This window comes from Lachnellula hyalina (genome assembly GCF_007821495.1).
Source record: "Lachnellula hyalina strain CBS 185.66 chromosome Unknown contig00088, whole genome shotgun sequence".
Classification (NCBI taxonomy): Eukaryota; Fungi; Ascomycota; class Leotiomycetes; order Helotiales; family Lachnaceae; genus Lachnellula; species Lachnellula hyalina.
Window position 1 is genome coordinate 105,389 of NW_022157202.1, and position 19,858 is coordinate 125,246.

The 19,858-nt window shown below is 47.2% G+C and overlaps 6 protein-coding genes across 6 annotated transcripts; 3 read left to right on the forward strand and 3 right to left on the reverse strand.

The window, feature by feature from the left end:
* Positions 1-80: 80 nt before the first annotated feature.
* Positions 81-2,229, reverse strand: mfs1_5 (MFS glucose transporter; the record flags this gene model as incomplete). The annotated part of the gene is made up of 10 exons (XM_031150865.1): positions 81-367; positions 480-514; positions 570-807; positions 862-966; positions 1,022-1,183; positions 1,251-1,365; positions 1,415-1,508; positions 1,558-1,928; positions 2,099-2,132; positions 2,183-2,229. The coding sequence occupies 10 exons, from the start codon at positions 2,227-2,229 to the stop codon at positions 81-83; spliced, it is 1,488 nt and encodes a 495-aa protein (XP_031004473.1).
* A 593-nt stretch (positions 2,230-2,822) lies between these two features.
* On the reverse strand, positions 2,823-5,280 carry bglX (Periplasmic beta-glucosidase; the record flags this gene model as incomplete). Its single annotated transcript, XM_031150866.1, has 4 exons — positions 2,823-3,632; positions 3,681-3,875; positions 3,922-4,263; positions 4,309-5,280. 4 exons carry the CDS (start codon positions 5,278-5,280, stop codon positions 2,823-2,825), a joined length of 2,319 nt encoding a protein of 772 aa, XP_031004474.1.
* Positions 5,281-6,033: 753 nt separating this feature from the next.
* Positions 6,034-8,490, forward strand: yicI (Alpha-xylosidase; the record flags this gene model as incomplete). Its single annotated transcript, XM_031150867.1, has 5 exons — positions 6,034-6,204; positions 6,251-6,849; positions 6,911-7,209; positions 7,254-7,441; positions 7,486-8,490. The coding sequence occupies 5 exons, from the start codon at positions 6,034-6,036 to the stop codon at positions 8,488-8,490; spliced, it is 2,262 nt and encodes a 753-aa protein (XP_031004475.1).
* Positions 8,491-9,141: 651 nt separating this feature from the next.
* Positions 9,142-12,326, reverse strand: pgt1_1 (Glutathione transporter; the record flags this gene model as incomplete). Its single annotated transcript, XM_031150868.1, has 2 exons — positions 9,142-10,045; positions 10,090-12,326. 2 exons carry the CDS (start codon positions 12,324-12,326, stop codon positions 9,142-9,144), a joined length of 3,141 nt encoding a protein of 1,046 aa, XP_031004476.1.
* Positions 12,327-17,252: 4,926 nt separating this feature from the next.
* On the forward strand, positions 17,253-17,963 carry LHYA1_G005927 (uncharacterized protein; the record flags this gene model as incomplete). The annotated part of the gene is made up of 1 exon (XM_031150869.1): positions 17,253-17,963. One exon carries the CDS (start codon positions 17,253-17,255, stop codon positions 17,961-17,963), a length of 711 nt encoding a protein of 236 aa, XP_031004477.1.
* A 532-nt stretch (positions 17,964-18,495) lies between these two features.
* On the forward strand, positions 18,496-19,480 carry INM2 (Inositol monophosphatase; the record flags this gene model as incomplete). Its single annotated transcript, XM_031150870.1, has 2 exons — positions 18,496-18,613; positions 18,705-19,480. 2 exons carry the CDS (start codon positions 18,496-18,498, stop codon positions 19,478-19,480), a joined length of 894 nt encoding a protein of 297 aa, XP_031004478.1.
* Positions 19,481-19,858: the final 378 nt, after the last annotated feature.

Sequence of the window (19,858 nt, forward strand, 5' to 3'; positions counted from 1 at the left end):
TTTGTCACAATCCATTCATTCTACTTCCCTCCCTTGGAGTTCGTGGCTGAAAATGTTCTTGACTATTCCCATGAACTGCACTACACTTTGATGTCTGGGACCTCTGCATCGACAGTTTTCGGAAGCACCTCCAAAGCGCCTTCTTTATGCAAATCAGCCGGCAAAGCTCCCAACGCCCTCTCTCCAAATAGAAGATCGATATCCTCAAGTGACACTTGGTTTGTTTCCTTGAAGAAAAAGAATACAACTGGAAACGTGATAGCAATGTTAAACGCAACAAAGACGAAATAGAACTTCCAGCCAATATTGCCGAGGGCAATAGGTGATATTTGCGCAAAGAATGTTGCGACGAGCCAGTTTCCAATCCCTAATATGGCGTTAGTTTTTGCTTTGCGATGCATAGACCGTCTGCAGGATAGGTGTTTCCCATTCTCTGCAAAGAAACCCTGCACATCTACAGTCATAATCACACTACTCACCTGTAGCGAAAGCATTTCCACGAGCTCGGATTTGCCTGCAATATATTAGAATAGGCTCCAGAGAAAGCCAATTGATTGCGGGGAGCTTACATTGGCATGACTTCTCCCATGTACACCCACGAAATCGGGCCAAAGGAGAAGGAGAATATAATTGACACGAGGAATATGAAGAAGACTCCGGCTATCGAGAGACTATGTCGGGTTCCCTCAGTATTCTGGCTATTGATGGCGCCTTCGCAAATTAATGCTAGTGTGATTCCAATAGTTCCGAACAGAAGTGGCTTTCGACGCCCGACACGATCGAGAATGAATACGATAAAGATGAAATCTGAAGCGGTGTTAATGGGGATTTGGTCTACGAAAATGGATTCGAGGCACTTACTTGAAACTGGGCCAACGCAATTATAGATACCCGAGATCAAAATAGCTTTTCCCCCCGTGAATCCGAGCGCCTTATACATGATGACTTGGTAATATCCAATCACATCTGGCAATATTGGCATCAATAAGCAAAACCATGAACGTTTGTAAATAAGACTTACTGATACCACTTAATTGTGTAAATACCTGGACGGCAACACCATGGAACAGTCGAGTTCTCCATTGTGGAACAGTGAACATGATTTTCCATCCTGGCACAGTGACAGATTTCTCCGCCGCTAGAGTTTGCTTGATTTCGTTGAACTCGGTTTCAACCCAATCCGCTGGAATATAATAAGCCTCTAAACATGAAAGGCTAGGAAATGGCAAAAAAGAACATTATATGCATACCATTTGATCCGTTGTAATGCAGCTTTTTGAGAACCCTCATGGCTTCTTCTTCACGATCCGTGGCCATCAAGTGCCTAGGACTTTCAGGAAAGAAGATCATACCGATAGCCAGTATCTAAATGCAGTGAGAAACAGGCAAAAACTAAGGTCGTCAATATACTCACAACACAGGGCACCGCTTGGAAAGCAAGTGGAAATCTCCACTGAAACTGCGATTGGTCTCCCGCATGAGCAGAGCCAAAACCAACCCAAGTAGAACTTCCAAAGTTAGCACAACTTGCTGTCGACGTCAAACATAGCCACTCACACAATAAATCCGATTCCGATCATCTGTTGAGACATGCCAACAATCAAACCACGAATCTTAGGGTGCGCACACTCGGACTGGTAGACTGGAACGGCCATGCTGAGCAGTCCCACAGCCCAGCCAGCAAAGATCCTTCCCACAAGAATCATCCCGAGGTTTTTGGCAGCCGCTTGTAGAATTGCGCCAACGAGACAAATGAGCGCGCCTATCTGAATTGTCATTCTCCTCCCAAAACGATCCATTGTAAGCCCTCCCATGAGGGATCCGAATACGGCTCCTCCATTGAACGTTGAGTTGATGGCGCCAATTATGGAAGAGGTGTCGGTTGTATTGAAATACTTGAGGAAGTTATTGGAACCAATGACATCTGTCTACTGACGAATTAGTATGAAAATGAGGGGATTTGGGGTATGGAGCTGTCTCGGGGGCTATCTCCCCACGTGGAGATGTCTTCCTTTGGTTCCAACACAGCTCAACAATTGATAGTCTCAACTGTTGAGCTGATAAGAAATATGGCTTTTTGTTAAGGATTTTGGCTCACCATGACACCCCCATCGTATCCGAAAAGAAAGGAACTAAAGATCGAAATCAGAAATTGGATAAAAACTAGCAGCAGGAATTTTACCCGGTAGCAGCGAAAACTGCTAGGGAAACATTGAAGATCCTTCCCATGATGCCGACGTAATTCAGTCCCAGAGACTAGCGTACTTAATCCTCGAACAAACTGCACATTGAAAGGTCCACGAAAGAAGGTATACGAAGAGCTTATATGTACTGAGCATGACCTTTATGATCAGGACATTGACTAGGATGGTTCTGGGTAATTACATCCCCATGTTCTCGAAGCATGCAGTTCCCCAGATTCTCCCGCCAAGTTCTGGATAAATGCGGAGGAGGGCAAGGTGGTTGGTTGGCTGGACACAACAGGCCATCTCACGAGCACCGGAAAAATGAGACCGAGGAAATACGTACCCTTGTTACCTGCAGAATGGATGGTAAGACAGGAGCGATCTGTACAAGTTTAAAAACGCCACTGCGGCGAAGAATAGAGGGGTACCTCGTCTCTACTTTTTGAACGGCTCGCGGGCCGGATATCCATCAATAAGTTCAAAGATGAAAACTTTATCGGAAAGCCCCGAATAGCTGTCAACTTTGCTCATATAGTTAGCTAACTGATCTCAAGGTCATATGATATTCCGGAATTGTCAAAAGCTAGAGTATTGTTATTGACTATCGAGGTATGAGCAAATGTTTCCTGCACTGTATCAAGCCACAGTGAAGGTAGCATTGCCCCTTAAATCCGCGCTTGAACTGCCAACCCAGACTACAAAATCACCTGGTTCCACCACATATTTCATGTTTATGTCCCATAAGCCAAGATCCTGAACAGACACGTCGATATTGACAGTTTCCGTCTTGCCAGCAGCTATTTCAACCTTCGAGAATCCTTTGAGCTGTAGGTTTGGGACTACAACGCTTGAAATAAGGTCTTTGATATAAAGCTGGACAACTTCTGTGCCGTCCCGTGTTGAATTATTAGTGATTTGAATTGAGGCCGTGATCGTATCACTGGCACTAGCAGTCGATTTCGACAATGTCACATTAGAGTATTGAAAGCTGGAATAACTTAGCCCGTAACCGAAGGAGTATAGTGGTAAAGGCGAGTTGAGAACGTATTGGTGACCAAAGTCCAGGGTCCCATTGTCATTTACTTTACCGGCATCGACAGGCCGCCCGGAATTGAGATAGTCATAATAAATCGGGGTGGTACCGACGTCGTAAGGAAAGCCCACAGATAACTTTCCGCTTGGGTTAACATCTCCAAAGAGAATGTCGGCGAGGGCGTTACCTCCTTCTTCTGAGGGATAGAACTGCTGGACGAGTGCGGATGCGCTGCTTGAAATCCAAGATTCGGTGATAGGCTTGCCGGAAGAGAAAACGACTACGGTCGGTTTCCCGGTATTGATGATCGCCTGCACTAAATGTGGCATTGCTCCGACTAGGTTCAGAGAAGCCACATCTACATGTTCTCCGGTAGTCGCATTCAACCCCTGCCAAAGCTGATTCTGGTCACGCTGGAATGGATTTAGTAGCCGACTTGGTTCAAATGGGACAATACTTACAGACCAAGTCCCCACGACTACCACAGCTACATCTGCAGCTGAAGCAGCAGCCACAGCTTCCGCGAACCCGGATTGATCGTTGGACCATCGCTCGCAGCCTTGGGCATACGTAATAGATCCATTTCCAGCAGATTTGATGCCGTCCAGAGGTGTCACTCCACGATATTGACTTCCATTGACAACATAATCTCCGTACTAAATGATTGTAAGTACTATTTGGAGGAATCAAAGATCGACTTACATTCATATACCCATGAGCCATTGGTCCAATCACTGCGATGTTTGCCGTCTTCGACAATGGCAGCGTTTGGTCATAGTTCTCCAATAAAACAATCGACTCCGAATCGAGCTGACGGGCAAGAGCAACATTTTCATGCGTGTGTATTAGAGACGAAGTTTGGTTCGCGGGTGCCCCAAGATACGGGTTTTCAAAGAGTCCCATTTCGAATTTTGCTCGCAAGAGCCTCGAAACTGCAGTGTCGACCAAATCGACGCTGAGTTTCCCCGATTCAACGAGATCGGGGATATTTTCGAGGCTGTAGGAACCGCCTCCCATCTCAACATCATTGCCGGCCGGCAGAGCCTGGGACTAATTAGAAACGATTTGGAACAGGATCGGATCACATACATATAATGTTATCGCTTCTTTGTCCAAAGGATGAGATTCGCACATCTTGAATGAATTGCAAAGCCGATCCGTAGCGCCAGCGTCACTCGTTACCCAGTACTTATACCCCCATTCATCTCTTAAAATATCCGTCAAAATGTGATGGTTTGCAATAAGTGCAACGCCATCGTAAGAATGATATGCAGACATGATAGAATACGCCCCAGCATCAATGATTTGACGTTTGTAAGATGGTAGATATGTGGTACGGAGTTCGCGCTCTCCTCCATGTACTGGTCCAGTATTTAGGCCTTGTTCCGGCGTCCCGAATGCAGCAAAATGTTTGACTGTAGCTGAGACGTTTCCACCTTGCATGCCTTTGATAAAACTGTAGCCAATTTCTCCCGCGAGGTATCCATCTTCCCCAAAAGTCTCTTCAACACGACCATATCTTAACTCTCGAGCCAAGTCTCCCAAAGGAGCAAATAGCTGATTCACGCCCAGTGCCAGAGACTCCTGCGCGATTGCCGCAGCCATCTTTTCGACCAGGGCCGGATTCCAGGAACAAGCATACGCGATGGGTGAGTTGAAGATGGTAGCATTGCCAATTAGGAACCCATGAATCCCCTCACTCTGCACCAAAGCTGGAATTCCCAGTGTGGTGTTATGGATCAAGTAGTCCTGAGCAATTCGTACGCCTTCCGAAATCCATTGCTGCGGGACCGGGTACCCAACGTAAAATTGACCGGCTCTCTTTTCCATGTTAAATTGTAATCCGGAGGCATTGAATGCATTGGTGGTTGTATTGATCCAATTCGAAATATCTCCTTGCACTAGCTGTGCGGTCTTGTCTGCCAATGTCATTCGCGGAAGCAGGTCTGCTATCCTCGCCTCGACGCTTGCATGGGGGTTTTTGTAAAGAGGAACCGATGAGTTGTTAGCAGCATAGGCTGCCCGCAGAAGCAGCACATATGCCACAGGTAGGAATTTCATAATGAGAGGAAGAGGCTTTGGACCCCGCCACGAAATCGAAGGAGTGTAGGATAAAGTTCTGTTGCAAAACAAAAGCCATAACAGGAAAAGCACTTGATCTTATCTTATTAGGATATCTCGCCTTGAAATTTCTGATAAACACCCCCGCAAATTGGAGAATCGTGGAATTTTTGGAAAAGGATAAAAACAACAAGACATAGCTCAGGGTAGCTGAGACTCCCTGCCCTTCGGATGAGCGCCGAATGGACCTTGAACTTTCATAGACCAGGGACCAGTTTCCCCGCAGATACTGATCTGGGGCTTCTTCTTGGTAATGGAATGGCAGTATATTATTCCGGAATTGCAATTTGAGAATAATGTCATGTAAGTAAAGAGTGATGAATGGGTTGATGTGAACATGAATGGACGGGGCCGGTACAAGCTTAGCCTCTTCGGGCCGCTCGGAACAATATTCCCGCGAGGAAGAACTTCAAGAACAGCTCATATGCATGCAAAGCTCCCCGCTTCATCCCTTCCTGGCCATACGAGCACATTGCATCTCAATCTTCAAATGCATTTAGGCAAATTCAGATGAGTCTTCTATAGCTCTACCTGCGTCCGTATTATTGTGGATAGCGGGGTAGCTTTGCTGGCTTGCCACAAACTCGTTGTCTCTGCATGGCCCTCGAGATACTTGTAGAGCGAAAGCAAAGCTCTTTTGTGTTTGTATCGTTGAAGTAATTCAAATCTCTCCAATCTCTTCTATCTCTCATCATGAAGTTCCGTGATGGTATGTGGCTAGCCGCCGAGGGCAAGCGCCTTGAATATGCGGAAGAAGTCTACTCACTCGCCGAGAAAGAAGACGGGAATGGATTGAGTTTGTTTTGTCCAACGAGGAAGATCCACAATAGGTCTGATTCCTTGAACCTCAGTACACTTACAATAGTGAGTGCATCGAAGCCTCGCTCCAGCAACCGTTGACCTGAAGTAGGACATTGAAGCACCGTTCGATGGGGCTCTCTCTGTTGAGACTACACATTGGCTTGGAGCTCTCAATCTAGGTCCACATTTCGAACTCTTTCCTGCGGAAAAGCCAGAGGGTAAGGTAAATATTCAAAAGGCTGAGAAGTCAACCACTATATCGTCTGGTTCGATCGCCGCGACAGTCAAGACTGCAGATCATGATTTCGACATCAAGTTTCATGCCACGGACGGCTCCAAAGAGCTCACGTCTCTGCTCAATCGAAGTGTTGGTTTTGCATACAGTCCGGCGACGAGCAGTCCTATGCAATTGGCGGACATGAGAAAACTGGACCACTACATCTTCACACAGACAACGCTTTCGGTCGGCGAGTCCGTGCATGGTCTGGGAGAAAGGTTTGGGGCTTTTAATAAAGTTGGGCAAGCTATTACCCTGTGGAATGCAGATGGTGGGACATCCAGTGATCAGGCGTATAAAAATGTCCCTTTCTGGATCAGTTCCCGGGGGTATGGAATATTCATTGACACACCAGACAAGGTTGAACTTGAGGTTGGAAGCGAGAGGTGTTCTCGAGTTCAAACAAGCGTTCTTGGTCAACGCCTGAAATGGTAAGTTAAACGCCGAGCTAACATCATCACCACCGTATCGATACGCTACTGACTCTTACAGGTACATTATTTATGGCCCAAGTCCCAAGGAGATCCTTCAGAAATACTCCATATTGACTGGAAATCCTGGAAAGGTGCCGAGCTGGAGTTTTGGCCTGTGGCTCAGCACCAGCTTCACCACAAACTATGACGAATCGACTGTCAACTCATTCCTCGACGGGATGAAAGGTCGGGACATCCCAGTAGAAGTGTTCCACTTTGATTGCTTCTGGATGAAAGCTTTCCACTGGTGTGACTTTGTCTTCGATTCAGAGATGTTCCCAGACCCCAAAGCACAAATCGCGCGTCTCAAATCATCCGGTGAGTCGTTTCTTTCACAACTAGTATTGTGCTGACGTCTTAAGGACTCGTCAAGAAAGTCTGCGTATGGGTAAACCCCTATCTCGGCCAAGCATCACCAGTCTTCAAGCTAGCAGCCCGTAAGGGGTATCTCCTAAAGCGCAAGAACGGCGATGTCTTCCAATGGGATCTGTGGCAGACTGGAATGGGCATCATCGACTTCACCAATCCAGAAGCGGCGCATGGTACGTGGGTTGCCTGCAGGGACTGTTCGACAAAGGAATCGATTCCATCAAGACGGACTTTGGCGAGCGTATTCCATCGCAGGATGTTCAGTGGTTTGATTCTTCTCTGGATCCGAAGAAGATGCATAATTATTATGCCTTCATATACAACAAAATCGTCTATGAGGCATTGCAGGATCGCTTTGGGAAGAATGAAGCAGTGCTGTTTGCTCGTTCTGCAACAGCAGGAACCCAGCGATTCCCTCTCCAATGGGGTGGCGATTGCGAATCTACCCCTGAGGCGATGGCCGAGTCAATCCGAGGAGGGCTCAGTCTTGGGTTATGCGGATACTCGTTCTGGTCTGTTGATATTGGAGGGTTTGAAGGGTACCCGCCACCCTGGATTTATAAGCGATGGGTTGCTTTTGGACTCCTTTGTTCGCATAGTCGTTTACATGGTAGCAATTCCTTCCGAGTGCCATGGACGGTTGACGACGATGACACGACAGACCAAGGATGCTCCAAGATTCTGTCAAAATGGACGGCATTGAAAGCCCGTCTGATGCCCTATATATTTTCCCAGGCACAGCAGTCCGTCAAGCTGGGAATCCCCCTGTCACTGCGTGCAATGTGCCTCGAGTTCCCCGACGATCCGACATCATGGTACCTAGACCGACAGTTCATGTTCGGCGACAGCCTTCTCGTAGCACCCATATTCGAGGAGTCCGGTAAAGTAGAGTTCTACCTACCAAAGGGCCATTGGACCAATTTCTTCTCCGGCGAGACGAAACAAGGACCAGCTTGGTTCAAAGAAACGCACGAATTTGATACGCTCCCGTTTTACGTGAGAGAAAACTCGATTCTGGTTCTTGGGAAACCGGGAGAGACAAAGACTGTATATGATTATAGTAGCGATGTTGAGGTTCGTCTCTACCATACGACTCCTGGGACTACAACAACCTTGGTGGATTCGACTGGGGATGAAATTGGAGTTTTGGAGATAGGTGAAAGTGGGAAACTGACCGATCAGTCGGTGTTGCAAGGGAATTGGAGTGTGACTAGTCATCCGGGAGAGTGAGGCTCTGTTCCGCGGGTCAACGAAATGGTATCTCTATCCATAGTCTGACTGGTTTCTTGCTCCTTAGTCCAAGCCCACACCAAAAGAATATTCAGTCAGACGTGAAATAGCTCCATGAAATCTCTGTGTTTTCGGGTACTTTGCCCCGCCGGTTTACCATTCCTTTCACGAACTTTGCGTTTCGCATTTTCTCGGAGATGATTTTTGGGCCCACCAAATTAATCATTTCAATTGCCCCCCCCCCCCCCAAAAAAATGAAATTGTCAGCGGAAGAGATGCTAGATCTCCTTTCCGATTAGTAGAGCTGGCAACGGGTATCCGCCATGATCGGTCAATGATCCAACAGTACCTGGGCTCTTAGTCTGATTTGGCCGTATTAAGTTGCATACATACCTGATCAAGACCGAGAGCAGTTTCCTTTGGCTCATTACCAATCGTACACGCTAAATTGGTAATAGTAGTGCGAGAATAAAGAAATAGACTAAAACGGTGGCCATCATGTTACCTGGTAGAATGTGCAATATTCATAGTCATGGTTGCTTACAGAAAAGAGGCAAAAGAACGGAGGAAGTATGATGACATACGAGCCCAAAATGGGACTTGGTTAAAACATCATCTCAATTTCTTTCTAACCTATCCCCGTATGAATAATCACCAAACATCCGGGCCAAACTTTCCTCCCTCTGGGACCGTCTTATATGAACAAGCCATCCAATCACACCCTCGCTTGTAAACCTCTGTTCCCCACCAGCTAAATCCGTCCATCCAGCCAGGATATACAAAGCCAAAGAACACCACCACCAGCCCGAATGCGAGCCCCGAGTCCAGGGCCGCGCTCAGCGTCATTGTGTATTTGGCCCACCATTTCGTCGCACGGTTCTTGATCACGTAATTGAAGATGTAACAGACGAGCGCCCAAACGGAGAAGTTTAGGCCCGTGGCAGGTGGAATCCAAGATAGAGAACCAAATAATACGGGGAGGTTGATTTTGCGGACGATGTTCTTCTTGCGATTCCGAGCGTAGAGCCAAAGGATAACTGGCGCGATGGCGCCGAGAGGGAAACACCATACCAGTGCTCTATACGTAGCATCTGGGCCAAAGAATTCTTTAGGACCGACAACACCCCAGAGGATACTGCCATTGAAATGTACGCGTGCGAGCGGGCAAACGAAGCCGTTGATTGCTTCGGGAGTGCAGATGTTGGGAACGTTGGCGAACATCCAGTTTAGGACGAAAATTTGGGTAACGGAAGAGACGACTGTAGCAACCATTTGGACGGAGAAGAGGATGCGGGGTGGTATTTTCATGTAGTGGCCGAGTTTGAGGTCGGCAGAGAATTTTATGCCTTGGGCCGAGGAGATGTAGCCATAGGTTGTGAAGACCATGTTTGCGACAGGGCGGCCGGGAAAAACGATGCCACACACGAGCTGACAGATGAGGTAGATGCTGCTGTGTTGATTGGTAATTGCCATGACAATGCCGATAGGGATAAAGAGGATTGAGCAAATCCCTAATGCTAACAGAAGCCCATACCAAGGGAGATAAATGGGGTAACTATGGATGTTAGTAACGTCGAGGAGAGGCAAAGAGAAACTCACTATTCAACTACAAATATCCCAACAGCCGTCATACTGACGAATGTTAGGAGATACCAACTCAGAGGCGCATCTTTGTACTTCCGCATCAAACGATTGTGGACATCTTCTTGGCTAATAATATTCTCTGAGTCGGCTCTTGAGGGTCTCCTTGACCTGTTTCCATTGGTTGCTCTACCCGAATCTCCATTTGTAGGCAGGACTTTGTACGAGCCCTTCGACTCGCCTTCAACCTCTTTCAAAGAAGCAGTCCATTGCCTCCATATATCTTTTCCATGCCAACAGGCAGTATGAGATAGCAGGGATGAGAGTGCGGCAAACTGTAGACCGTAACTCAATACATATGTGATTGGCAAGTAAACCCGACTATATTTATGATATGCGTCTCTGTTAAATAAGAAATCCTTGGTCAAGATCTTGCTAACATCGTACACATGGCCAGTATTGTCGAAAACGGCCGAAGAGAGGATGGGCATGTAAGAAGAGAAGAAGACATTTTTGTAATATGCGATAGGTGCAACTATCCACATGACAAGAACAAGACCTCCAACAACATTCATTGCAGCCCAGAATGGAGTCAGCAGGGGTGATCCGATATATGCAATCTGAGCCCAATCGAAAGTGACCGGGAAAAGACCAAGTCCGGAGGCAACACCAAACAAATTGGCAACCACCACGTTCTTTGGGAAGAACCAGGTGATGACGTTGAAGTAGCTCAATGCAGGAAAGAGGAGACCAGGAAGAAAATAGAATGCAAAGGCGCATATCCAGACGGTGAAGAAGAATCTCCATCTAGTAATTCTCCATCCGTTGGCCACGGTATTCTCTTCTTTGTGCAATGTGGTGAACATGGCGGCAGACATCAAAGTCCCAGGCCAAATCATTCCTCCAGGTCGGACAAGAAACCTTCGGGTTAAGCCAGCGAATGTATAACCTAGGATCTGGGTCGAGAGAATCAGCAGCAGCTGATAAGTTATGCTAACCTTTTGGTTGTAAAATTGCGTTTGCTCGACTATTATATCCGTGGCGAATGCAAACCCAAAGGATACGTTGCTGCTGATATAGACACAGCTGTGCTCCTTCTCATTCCATCTCCCTTGAGAGAGCCATAATCTGAATGCACGTATAGTGCTAGGGTGTTCTAAAGGTCGTCTATCATTAAGTTCGGGACTCGTATTTGTTTCGCTGGTAATATTTACGTTTCTGGCACCGTCTATAAATTCTTCTTTGGGGTCGTCACGTCGTTTGAGGATTCGGTCCCAAAGAAGACCCAGAGGATGGACAAGTAAAAGTGCTATAACTGGAGTAATTGAAACGCTGGGGTATCGAAGGGAAAAGAAAAGGTTCGTTGAGGACCCGAGGATTGCAAACAACATGGAGAGGGTCCACATCCGCGGGGTATTGATCGAGAGGCTTGTATTGTCTATAGCGGAAACAGAAGCTCGTACTTGGGCATACGGCGAGTTGTCTGGGGGGTCTTCATCATCGAGAGAGAAAGAGAGATCGTCTAAAATGACCTCCTCGGAATCGTCGGCGTCGGAACTGCCTGTTGACTCCAGCGAACTCTCGGCATTGGGGATGGGAATGCCTCCAGCGGCGAACCTCCCTTCTAGCCCAATATCTTCTGCCAGATCGTCAACGGTGGCAGATTGACTCTTTCGCTGGCGTGAAGATGTAGGGGTAGTGGCTGAGGCAGAGGTTGTGGACTGGGCGTCATTCAGAACACCTGTGCTGACGGCGTTTCTCAAGCCAGATTTCCTCGCCCTCTGCTTTTTCGGCCTCCCAACATCTTCTTCCTCCTCTTCACTGTTATCTGTAGAGCCTCCGATGGGCAACGCTCCGTATGACCCGGTGCCTAAGCCAGGCGACGACCGCAGAAGGAGAGGTGCCTTGGACATGAGTTCGACAAGCTTTCGGAGGGGGTTTATGAAGGGTACGGTGCTGTCGGCAGCTTCATCGTCGGAGTTGTCGTGGAGGTGTCTCCGGAGGAGTGCAGCAGTGGATTCGGGGTCGAGTTCGTCGTCGTCGTCGTGGGAATACTGCTGTTGAGGATGGAGTGGGGGTGGGAGTGGGAGTGAAGAGAGAGGAATATCTCCTGCTCGTCTGCTGGGGATGCTGTGACTGTGGACATCGGAGGAAGAGGAGAGGTCAGTGAGGTGGGTGACCTGTGACTCGTTGACAGACGGGGATATTGATGAACCGGGTTTGGAAGGGGAAGTGGATTCTGCGTGGGATGTCATATGCAGCTAGAGATCATGTTGCGCTGTACTGTTGTAGTGCCCCTCGCCCGTCGTTGCAGCCCCCGCTAAGGATTAAACAAGGCAGCACTGCTGTTTTCGCAGGGTAGGTGGGAGGGAGTAGGATGTAAACTATATGGTAGCAGTGGTAGTAGGAGTAATAGTAGCAGAGTAGTATATTAGTCGAAGAAGCACGAGTTACTTCGTATATGCCCCATGTAATAATGCAGAGAGATGTTATCAATAAAGGTCCACCAGGCCCCACGCTGATTGAAGTGCATCTTACAGTAGCCCCAAAACGGGTTATCTGATCCAGAGATTACGAGATCAAATAGGAACCCCCATTCCCATCCCCAATTCTTTTATTTCCGCCCTTTCCGCCGTACAATAATCAAATATCTGAGCATTGATTAATATAATAGGGGTTAATCATAATCATATAATCCATCTCATCTTTCTCTAACGCAAGATCTCTCCCTTGATCTGCGTCTTCCATCCTTCTATATATCAAAGTCCAACATTCTTACAATCATTGTTATTGGTCCTCCAATCCTCTCCAGGCCAAAAACGAAAACTTACAAATACCCAGCCTTCTTCAGTCAGCCGGCTTCGTGGCCTATCCTGTGACCCAATTCCCTCCCGTTGGCGGGCCGATCCCTCAGTCTACGAGGTACACGAGTGAGCGAGGTGAGGTACGGTATGCTTCATCCCATGAAAGCCACGTTCGTTTCTTTGCAAACATCGACACACCATCTTATGCATCCTCATTCTTTGTCTCGGGTATTGAAGAGGAAATCAGTGCAAGTCTGGACAACCAATGTTGACCTGTCATCCCAAGCCCCCAATCTTCCGTCATCCAATATGCCAGCTACGTTGCACCGCAGTTTCCAGAGCACCACAATCAAGATCCGTTTCCTGGGGGCACATAATGTGACGTGGGAACCCTAATCTCCGTCTTTTCCTATTCTCCATCTCGCGTCATATTCCCAAGACAAGCAACCGAGGCGTTGTCGTCGCTTCATCTCAAGCATCAATATACACGTTGTACGATCAAAGAGAAACCGTCTGAAAATAACTTCTGGCTTCAATACAATCGTTCCTCCCACCGCAGGCTACCATTTACAAAGTCATTTCTATTCCAGTTCATGCGTAGTCAGCTCAGCCCGCCATCTAATATTTTCCCTTCATGTCCCGTCGTCTCTTACCCACCTGTCTTCTAGTTTTGAATGTTATGTATAGCATCGTTTATGTGCAATGATCTGGAAACCCAGACCAATCATCACACTGTCACGTGGATGCCACCTTCATCCTTGTGGGAATCCGTCGTACTTGTCAGCAGTGTCTCAGCGCTTTACTTCCAGCTCTGCCGGATCTTCCTTCAACAAAAAACATCCAGGACTTACTAAGTTGTTAGCCAATATTTCTCAGTCATCTATAAAAGAACGCACCGTTACATCCAGGCTTCAGCATACAAGCTCCAGCTTCAGCATATCCCCCATCTTTGCCTCAGCATCTAAGACTTTTAGCATCCTGCTTACCTGAAACAGACCACATGCGCGCAAAGGCAAATCACTGCAACAATACTCTAGTACAATACTCATCACAAACTCTAAATATTTCTTCGCCATATTGGCCAAACTCAAGGAACGCTCACGCCGAAATCCGTCACTCACATTACACTTTAGCAGTTCACTCCATCTACTGGATATCGTATTTCAATTGGTTCGAAAACTCCCGGCGCATAAGGATAATGCAAAACATTACTCCTTCAATGAGGCTGTGGCATCCTCATCCGCACGATATGATATGCTGAAAGAAACAACCCCAAAATTTCTAAATAAATGTCATGCATACGCGCGATGCTAGATCTTGGTTGTCATAAGATCGATGAATATATTACTTAGTAATCCCTCCCAAGTCGCAAGTTTGCCGTCTTACCACGAGGTCATCATCCTCAGCACACCCATCTGCATGCATGTCAGACTCGTCCGTCGTGCAGTGCAGTATAGTACATTGCTATGCAGCGCCGTTGCATTGCGGCTCATCACTTTCTATCTATTCCTCTAATCATTTATACCAATATCCTCTTCTCCCCTCTTTAATTTCCTCTTTTCGTTGAGATGCCGCTCGTCGGTATGCTGTTGATCTTTATATTTTCCATTACATTACACACAACTTATGCTTCTTCATCTTGCTATTACCCCTCAGGCGATCTCGCATCAACCGATGTCCCCTGCAATCCATCAGGCGACTCTTCATGTTGTGGTCAAGGCTTCATATGCCTCAGCAACGGCGTGTGTCAAAACCCTTCACTATTCTCTGACCAGCCTGGACTCTATTCAAGAGGCTCCTGTACCGACCAGACCTGGAATTCGTCGCAGTGTCCGAGCTTCTGTGTAAATCTCAATGCGCCGTTCAATGATGTTCAGACGGGCGGGCAAGAATTGCTAAAGTGTCCTGGAGGGGAGGACTTATTTTATTGTGTAAGTGGCCAGGCATGCTTAAGCTGGTACTACCTACCCATTTGTACCTACCATAATTGATTGTTTCTAAGAATGATTCCAATGCATTAAATGCAAATTGTACAACCGGGGATAACATCGTTAGCTTTTCTAGTAAGTTTTAACCGCACGTCGACATACCATCAATCACACCCCTTTAACAAACAACAGCAACCCCAACACCTGTAACAACAGTATCCTTCCTCTCCGCAGCATCCACCACAACAATAACCCCATCCGCCACTCCTGACCCAACAAGCACCCCACCACCCCACACCGTCTCCCGTGCCGTCATAATCGGCGCTAGCATCGGAGCCTCCGTCTTCGTCCTCCTACTCCTCGTCACCGGCTTCCTCATCTTCCTCAAACGCCACAATAAAATGGAACTGGAAGAAGTATATAAAGGACCGCCACGAACCCTTATATCCAATGAAACCCGACCAGCTCCCAGAATCGTGAATAAGCCTGAGTGGCCGCCGGCAGGAGGGGGTGGTGAGCGGTTAGATCTAGATCTAGATCTAGGAGGTGGAGATGGGAGGGCGGATGGGAGAGGGGATGAGGGCATTGAGTTGATGGGGATGCGGGGGAGAGGGGACAGTTTTGGTGCTCTAGGAGTAAAGGAGAGCCCGAGACGGCCCAGTCGACCGGATTTGAGGGATAGTGAAACGAGGTTTATTCGTGGGAGGGTTGGTGAACTGGGCGTGGGGGTGTTGGGACCGGTGGAGAGTAATGGGTGGTTATGATATAACTGTAAGTATAGAACGTCGATGCAAATCTAGAGACTAAAATGTGATACCCATTGCGAGCTCGCTTCGGCTGTGAGTTCCCACCTGACAGTTCCACCTACATTTCATTCGGCTTGCCATTTCCGCCTGAAAGGACGTTTTGGGGTGGGGCATTATATGATTGATGACAAGAGAACGCTGGGGTTGGTCGTCGAACAAACTCAGGCGCTAGAGCAAGTTTTTATAGATTATGCAATAATGATTCAAATCGGGCAGCAAGTTAAAGACAGTTAGACCATGGAATGACCGGAGATTGATGAAATGTTCTTTGAGTGAGAGCAGTCCGCTGCGTCTTTTCCCCCACGTGAAAGTCGATCGCCCCCCAATAGACTTGATTTGCAACTTAAAGCTAGCAGAGAGCTCAGGTATCTCAAACCATCGGTCGAAAACGCAAAAGCAATTACATTGCCAGAGCAGGTCTTTCCAGTCGTGGTAGATCTGTCGAGAAGTACACAAGATAAGAACTAGTCGAAGAGGAGTGTCATAGTCCACACAAGTGGATGGGCCCGCAGCATCCAGAGCTTTTGGTCCACATATGCTTGATTGGGAAGTGTCGACTTACTTATTCTGCTAAAGGAGAGCTGACAAGCCATATTTACAACCAACTTCAATCTTCCAAGGGCTTTTTATGCCTTGAATACGATTACAAGTGCGAGAACCGCGCGGAATTTTAGCGCTCATATCAGCGAACCACACGAAAAGGCAGACGCATATACACCATATTCGGTCTTCAAGATATAATAGAATAAGAATCTTGAAAAATTGCGAGCATTTCTTAACGGTAAATTCTAAAGAAGAGGTGAATAGGTTTCAAGTTCTCGATGGGAGTTATTTCTTTAACAGCAGTCATCTTTCATGGGACCTAAGATAATATATATAAATTCAAATCATTATTAAGTTTAGACGTGAATAAGACATTATAGTAAGTAATAAAAATGAACGCTAGGAAAGTGCAGAGCAATGAAGAACGTAGACAAAATGTATAAAGCTCAATTCTAATATATACCCTTATTTCCCGAAACTTCAGAATGAACTAGCATCTGGATTACTATCTGAAGTCTGAAAGCAGGCAGGACACCATATATAATAAAAAATTCGAGGGGGAATGTGATGGAAGCCAGAACTTGTAAACTTCTCTATAGCCTAATATATTCCATACTCATCATTCTCCTTGTCTTTAAAATAGCTCAAGTGCCATATCTGTCAATACTATCCCTCCCGAAATGATCACTTTTCATCAAAGTCCACTTCCGATGAGCTTTTGGCTAATGCTTTCCTATGGCACCCAGATCTTGACCTCAAGGGCTAAACTTGAAGTTGGCACTGGCAAGGAATCTTATAACAGGGTCAGATTGTCTACAGTGATGATTAGAATTATTGTTGTAAATGGGAAGCAGACTAGAGTGTTGAAAATTTGATACGCTTCATACAGGGTCATGTGATGGCCATACTTTACTCGGATAGACGGATAAACCTGACCGGCGACTAGGCCAATGAGCGCTAATTTCGCGTCTCGCTCTTGGATTGATACGAGCATCAAGGCATCCGCATGAGCAACATCAGTTTAGTTCAGCTCACTCAATCCTCTTGCGCCCTCACGGCGACGACACCGAAAACACCAACACCAATACCCGCACAACACAATGGCGCACATCTCGGGCCTGGGGGCCTTCTTTATTATCGTCGCATTCCTTATTGTAGTAGGCGGCGCCGCATGGCTCATCTACACACATCTGCGCGCTCGTCGGCTGGGCCTTCCTACACCAACTCTCGCATCCTACAATCCTTTTAAACGATCGGAACAATCGTACAGCGGACCAAGCGCTGCGCCGGGAGGAATCGTGGGCTGGTTCAAGGGACTGACGAACAAGAACAATCGGTCCGCGGGAGGAGCATATGAGGAGCCTCTGAGCAGTAATGTAAGAGGACGCGCGAGTAACAGAGGCTTTGGTCCCTTGGATCCCGATGATGCTTGGGATGCACGCGTAGGAACGGAAGCGGATGCATATGCTCCTGGGGGATACTACGAGGAGCAAGAGCTTGGGCTTCATGGTGCAGATCACTCCCATCTTGCGCCAACCCCAGGTCTAGTCTCTGAGAATAGAGGGAGGAGTTTAAGTCGCGATCCGGAACCTTATATTGGGGGATCGCAGGCTGGGATGGATAGGAGATATGACGAGGAGATGGGAAGGAAACCTGCTGCGAACCCATTTGATGATGCTGCGGAACTGCCTAGCAATGTCAGCTTGAGAGGAGTCAGTCCAAGGCCAATCGAGACACAGGGGCACAAGGTGAAGGATAGTGTTGATAATAGCCCTACGGAAAGAAGGTCGATGTTCAGGGAGAACATGTAGAAGGTGGAGAGGGGTGCGGAATGGGGGGCTTGTGCAGCAATACTACTAGTACATGGGCGTGGGCGTATTGGGGTATGGATATTACGGCTTCGAGCCACATTTGTATTTTAGGATTTTGAAAAGCTATGATATCTCCAGATGAAGCAGGCTTGTTGTTGCTTTGGAGTTGGCTGTGTCAATGATATTATTAAAAATTCGATAAAATAGGAATGGGCTGTGACTGACTGTATTCAACATCTCACCCTCCTTTAGCTTCATTCCCAATACTTGTGCAAGAACATGAACCATCTCAATTCGTCCACCGGTACAACTGTTATTACATATTTCTATCAGTGCAACAACAGATAATCTCTTCTCTTCTCTACCTTCCCTTTCCCTACTGTATCCCGCACGTGTTGATAAGATACGTCAATCTCCACGCTGCATTTTACCCCCACCACTCCACCTCCACCTTCTCCAACTTACTTCTCTTCAGCCTTAAACAAAATCCACTCCCCACTCGTACCATACCACCTTTTTCAATATCTTCAAAATGGCCGACATCAATCTGCAAGAGATCCAGGACCTCCTCATCAGTGTCGCCCACGAAGCAGGCCGTATGATGCTAACTGCAACACCCTCCCACCTCGACTCTGGCACAAAAAAGAATTGTACCTCCTCTCACTCCACTCCACTCCATTCCACCCCCTTGCCGTTCTACTTTATTTGTTACCCCCCCCTTGCTAACCATCCATTTCACAGCCGCCGACCTCGTAACAGAAACCGACCGCGCGGTCGAGAAAATGGTCTCAACCCGTCTCCTGACCCCGTACCCCACATTCTCCTTCATCGGCGAAGAAACCTACGTCCCCGGCAAAACACACCTCACTACGGCGCCAACGTTCATCGTAGACCCCGTGGACGGCACCACGAACTTCGTGCACGCATTCCCTGCATTCTGCATCTCGCTGGGCTTCACCATCGACAAAGTACCTACCATCGGCGTAATATACAACCCATTCCTAGATGAACTATACACGGGAATCAAAGGGCAAGGGGCGTTTCTTACAAGGAATGGTGGGGAGAAGGAACGTTTGCCATTACGGAAGGAGCCAGAGCCGTTGGTGGACTTGAGTACGTGCTTGATTGGAGCGGAATGGGGGAGTGATCGGAGTGGGGACAACTTTGAGCTGAAATGCAAAGTCTTCAGGAAGCTTGCTGCGACCAAAGAGAATGGTGGCGCCATGGTACATAGCTTGCGTTGCATGGGCAGTGCCGCGCTGAATATAGCCTATGTTGCTGCTGGACAGCAGGATGTGTTTTGGGAGGGTGGTTGTTGGGCGTGGGATGTTGCTGCGGGGTGGTGTATTCTGATCGAGGCTGGTGGGATCATGGCGAGTGGGAATCCAGGGGATTGGGAGCCCGAGGTTGATGGGAGGAAGTATTTGGCTGTTAGGGGGGCGCCAAAGGGGCAAAAGCAGATTGTGGAAGAGATGTGGGGGGTTATCGGGGATGGAAGAATGGACTACCAAAGCTAAGAGAGGCTTAAAGAGTTACTATTAATAATGCTGAATAGTATATTATAATAAAATAGGTTGAGAATATTACTTTAAAAACTAAATACCGATTTTCGCTCATAAGATAAATCCTTAGATAGCAAATCCACTTTTAATACTAATCTTTATTAAATTATATTTAATATATATACTTCCCTCTTCTATTCTACTTCTATATCTATATCTACTTTTATATCTACTTCTATATCTACCTTTATATCTGCTTCGCTTCTCTCTTCTTTATCTGCTTCTACTTTTATATCTATATCTATGTCACGGGTTTGCCACGTTTACACAGAGACAGGTTCGTGATTAGGATTGAATAAGTTCAATGGAGGAAGCAGAAGGGTTTACCCCTGA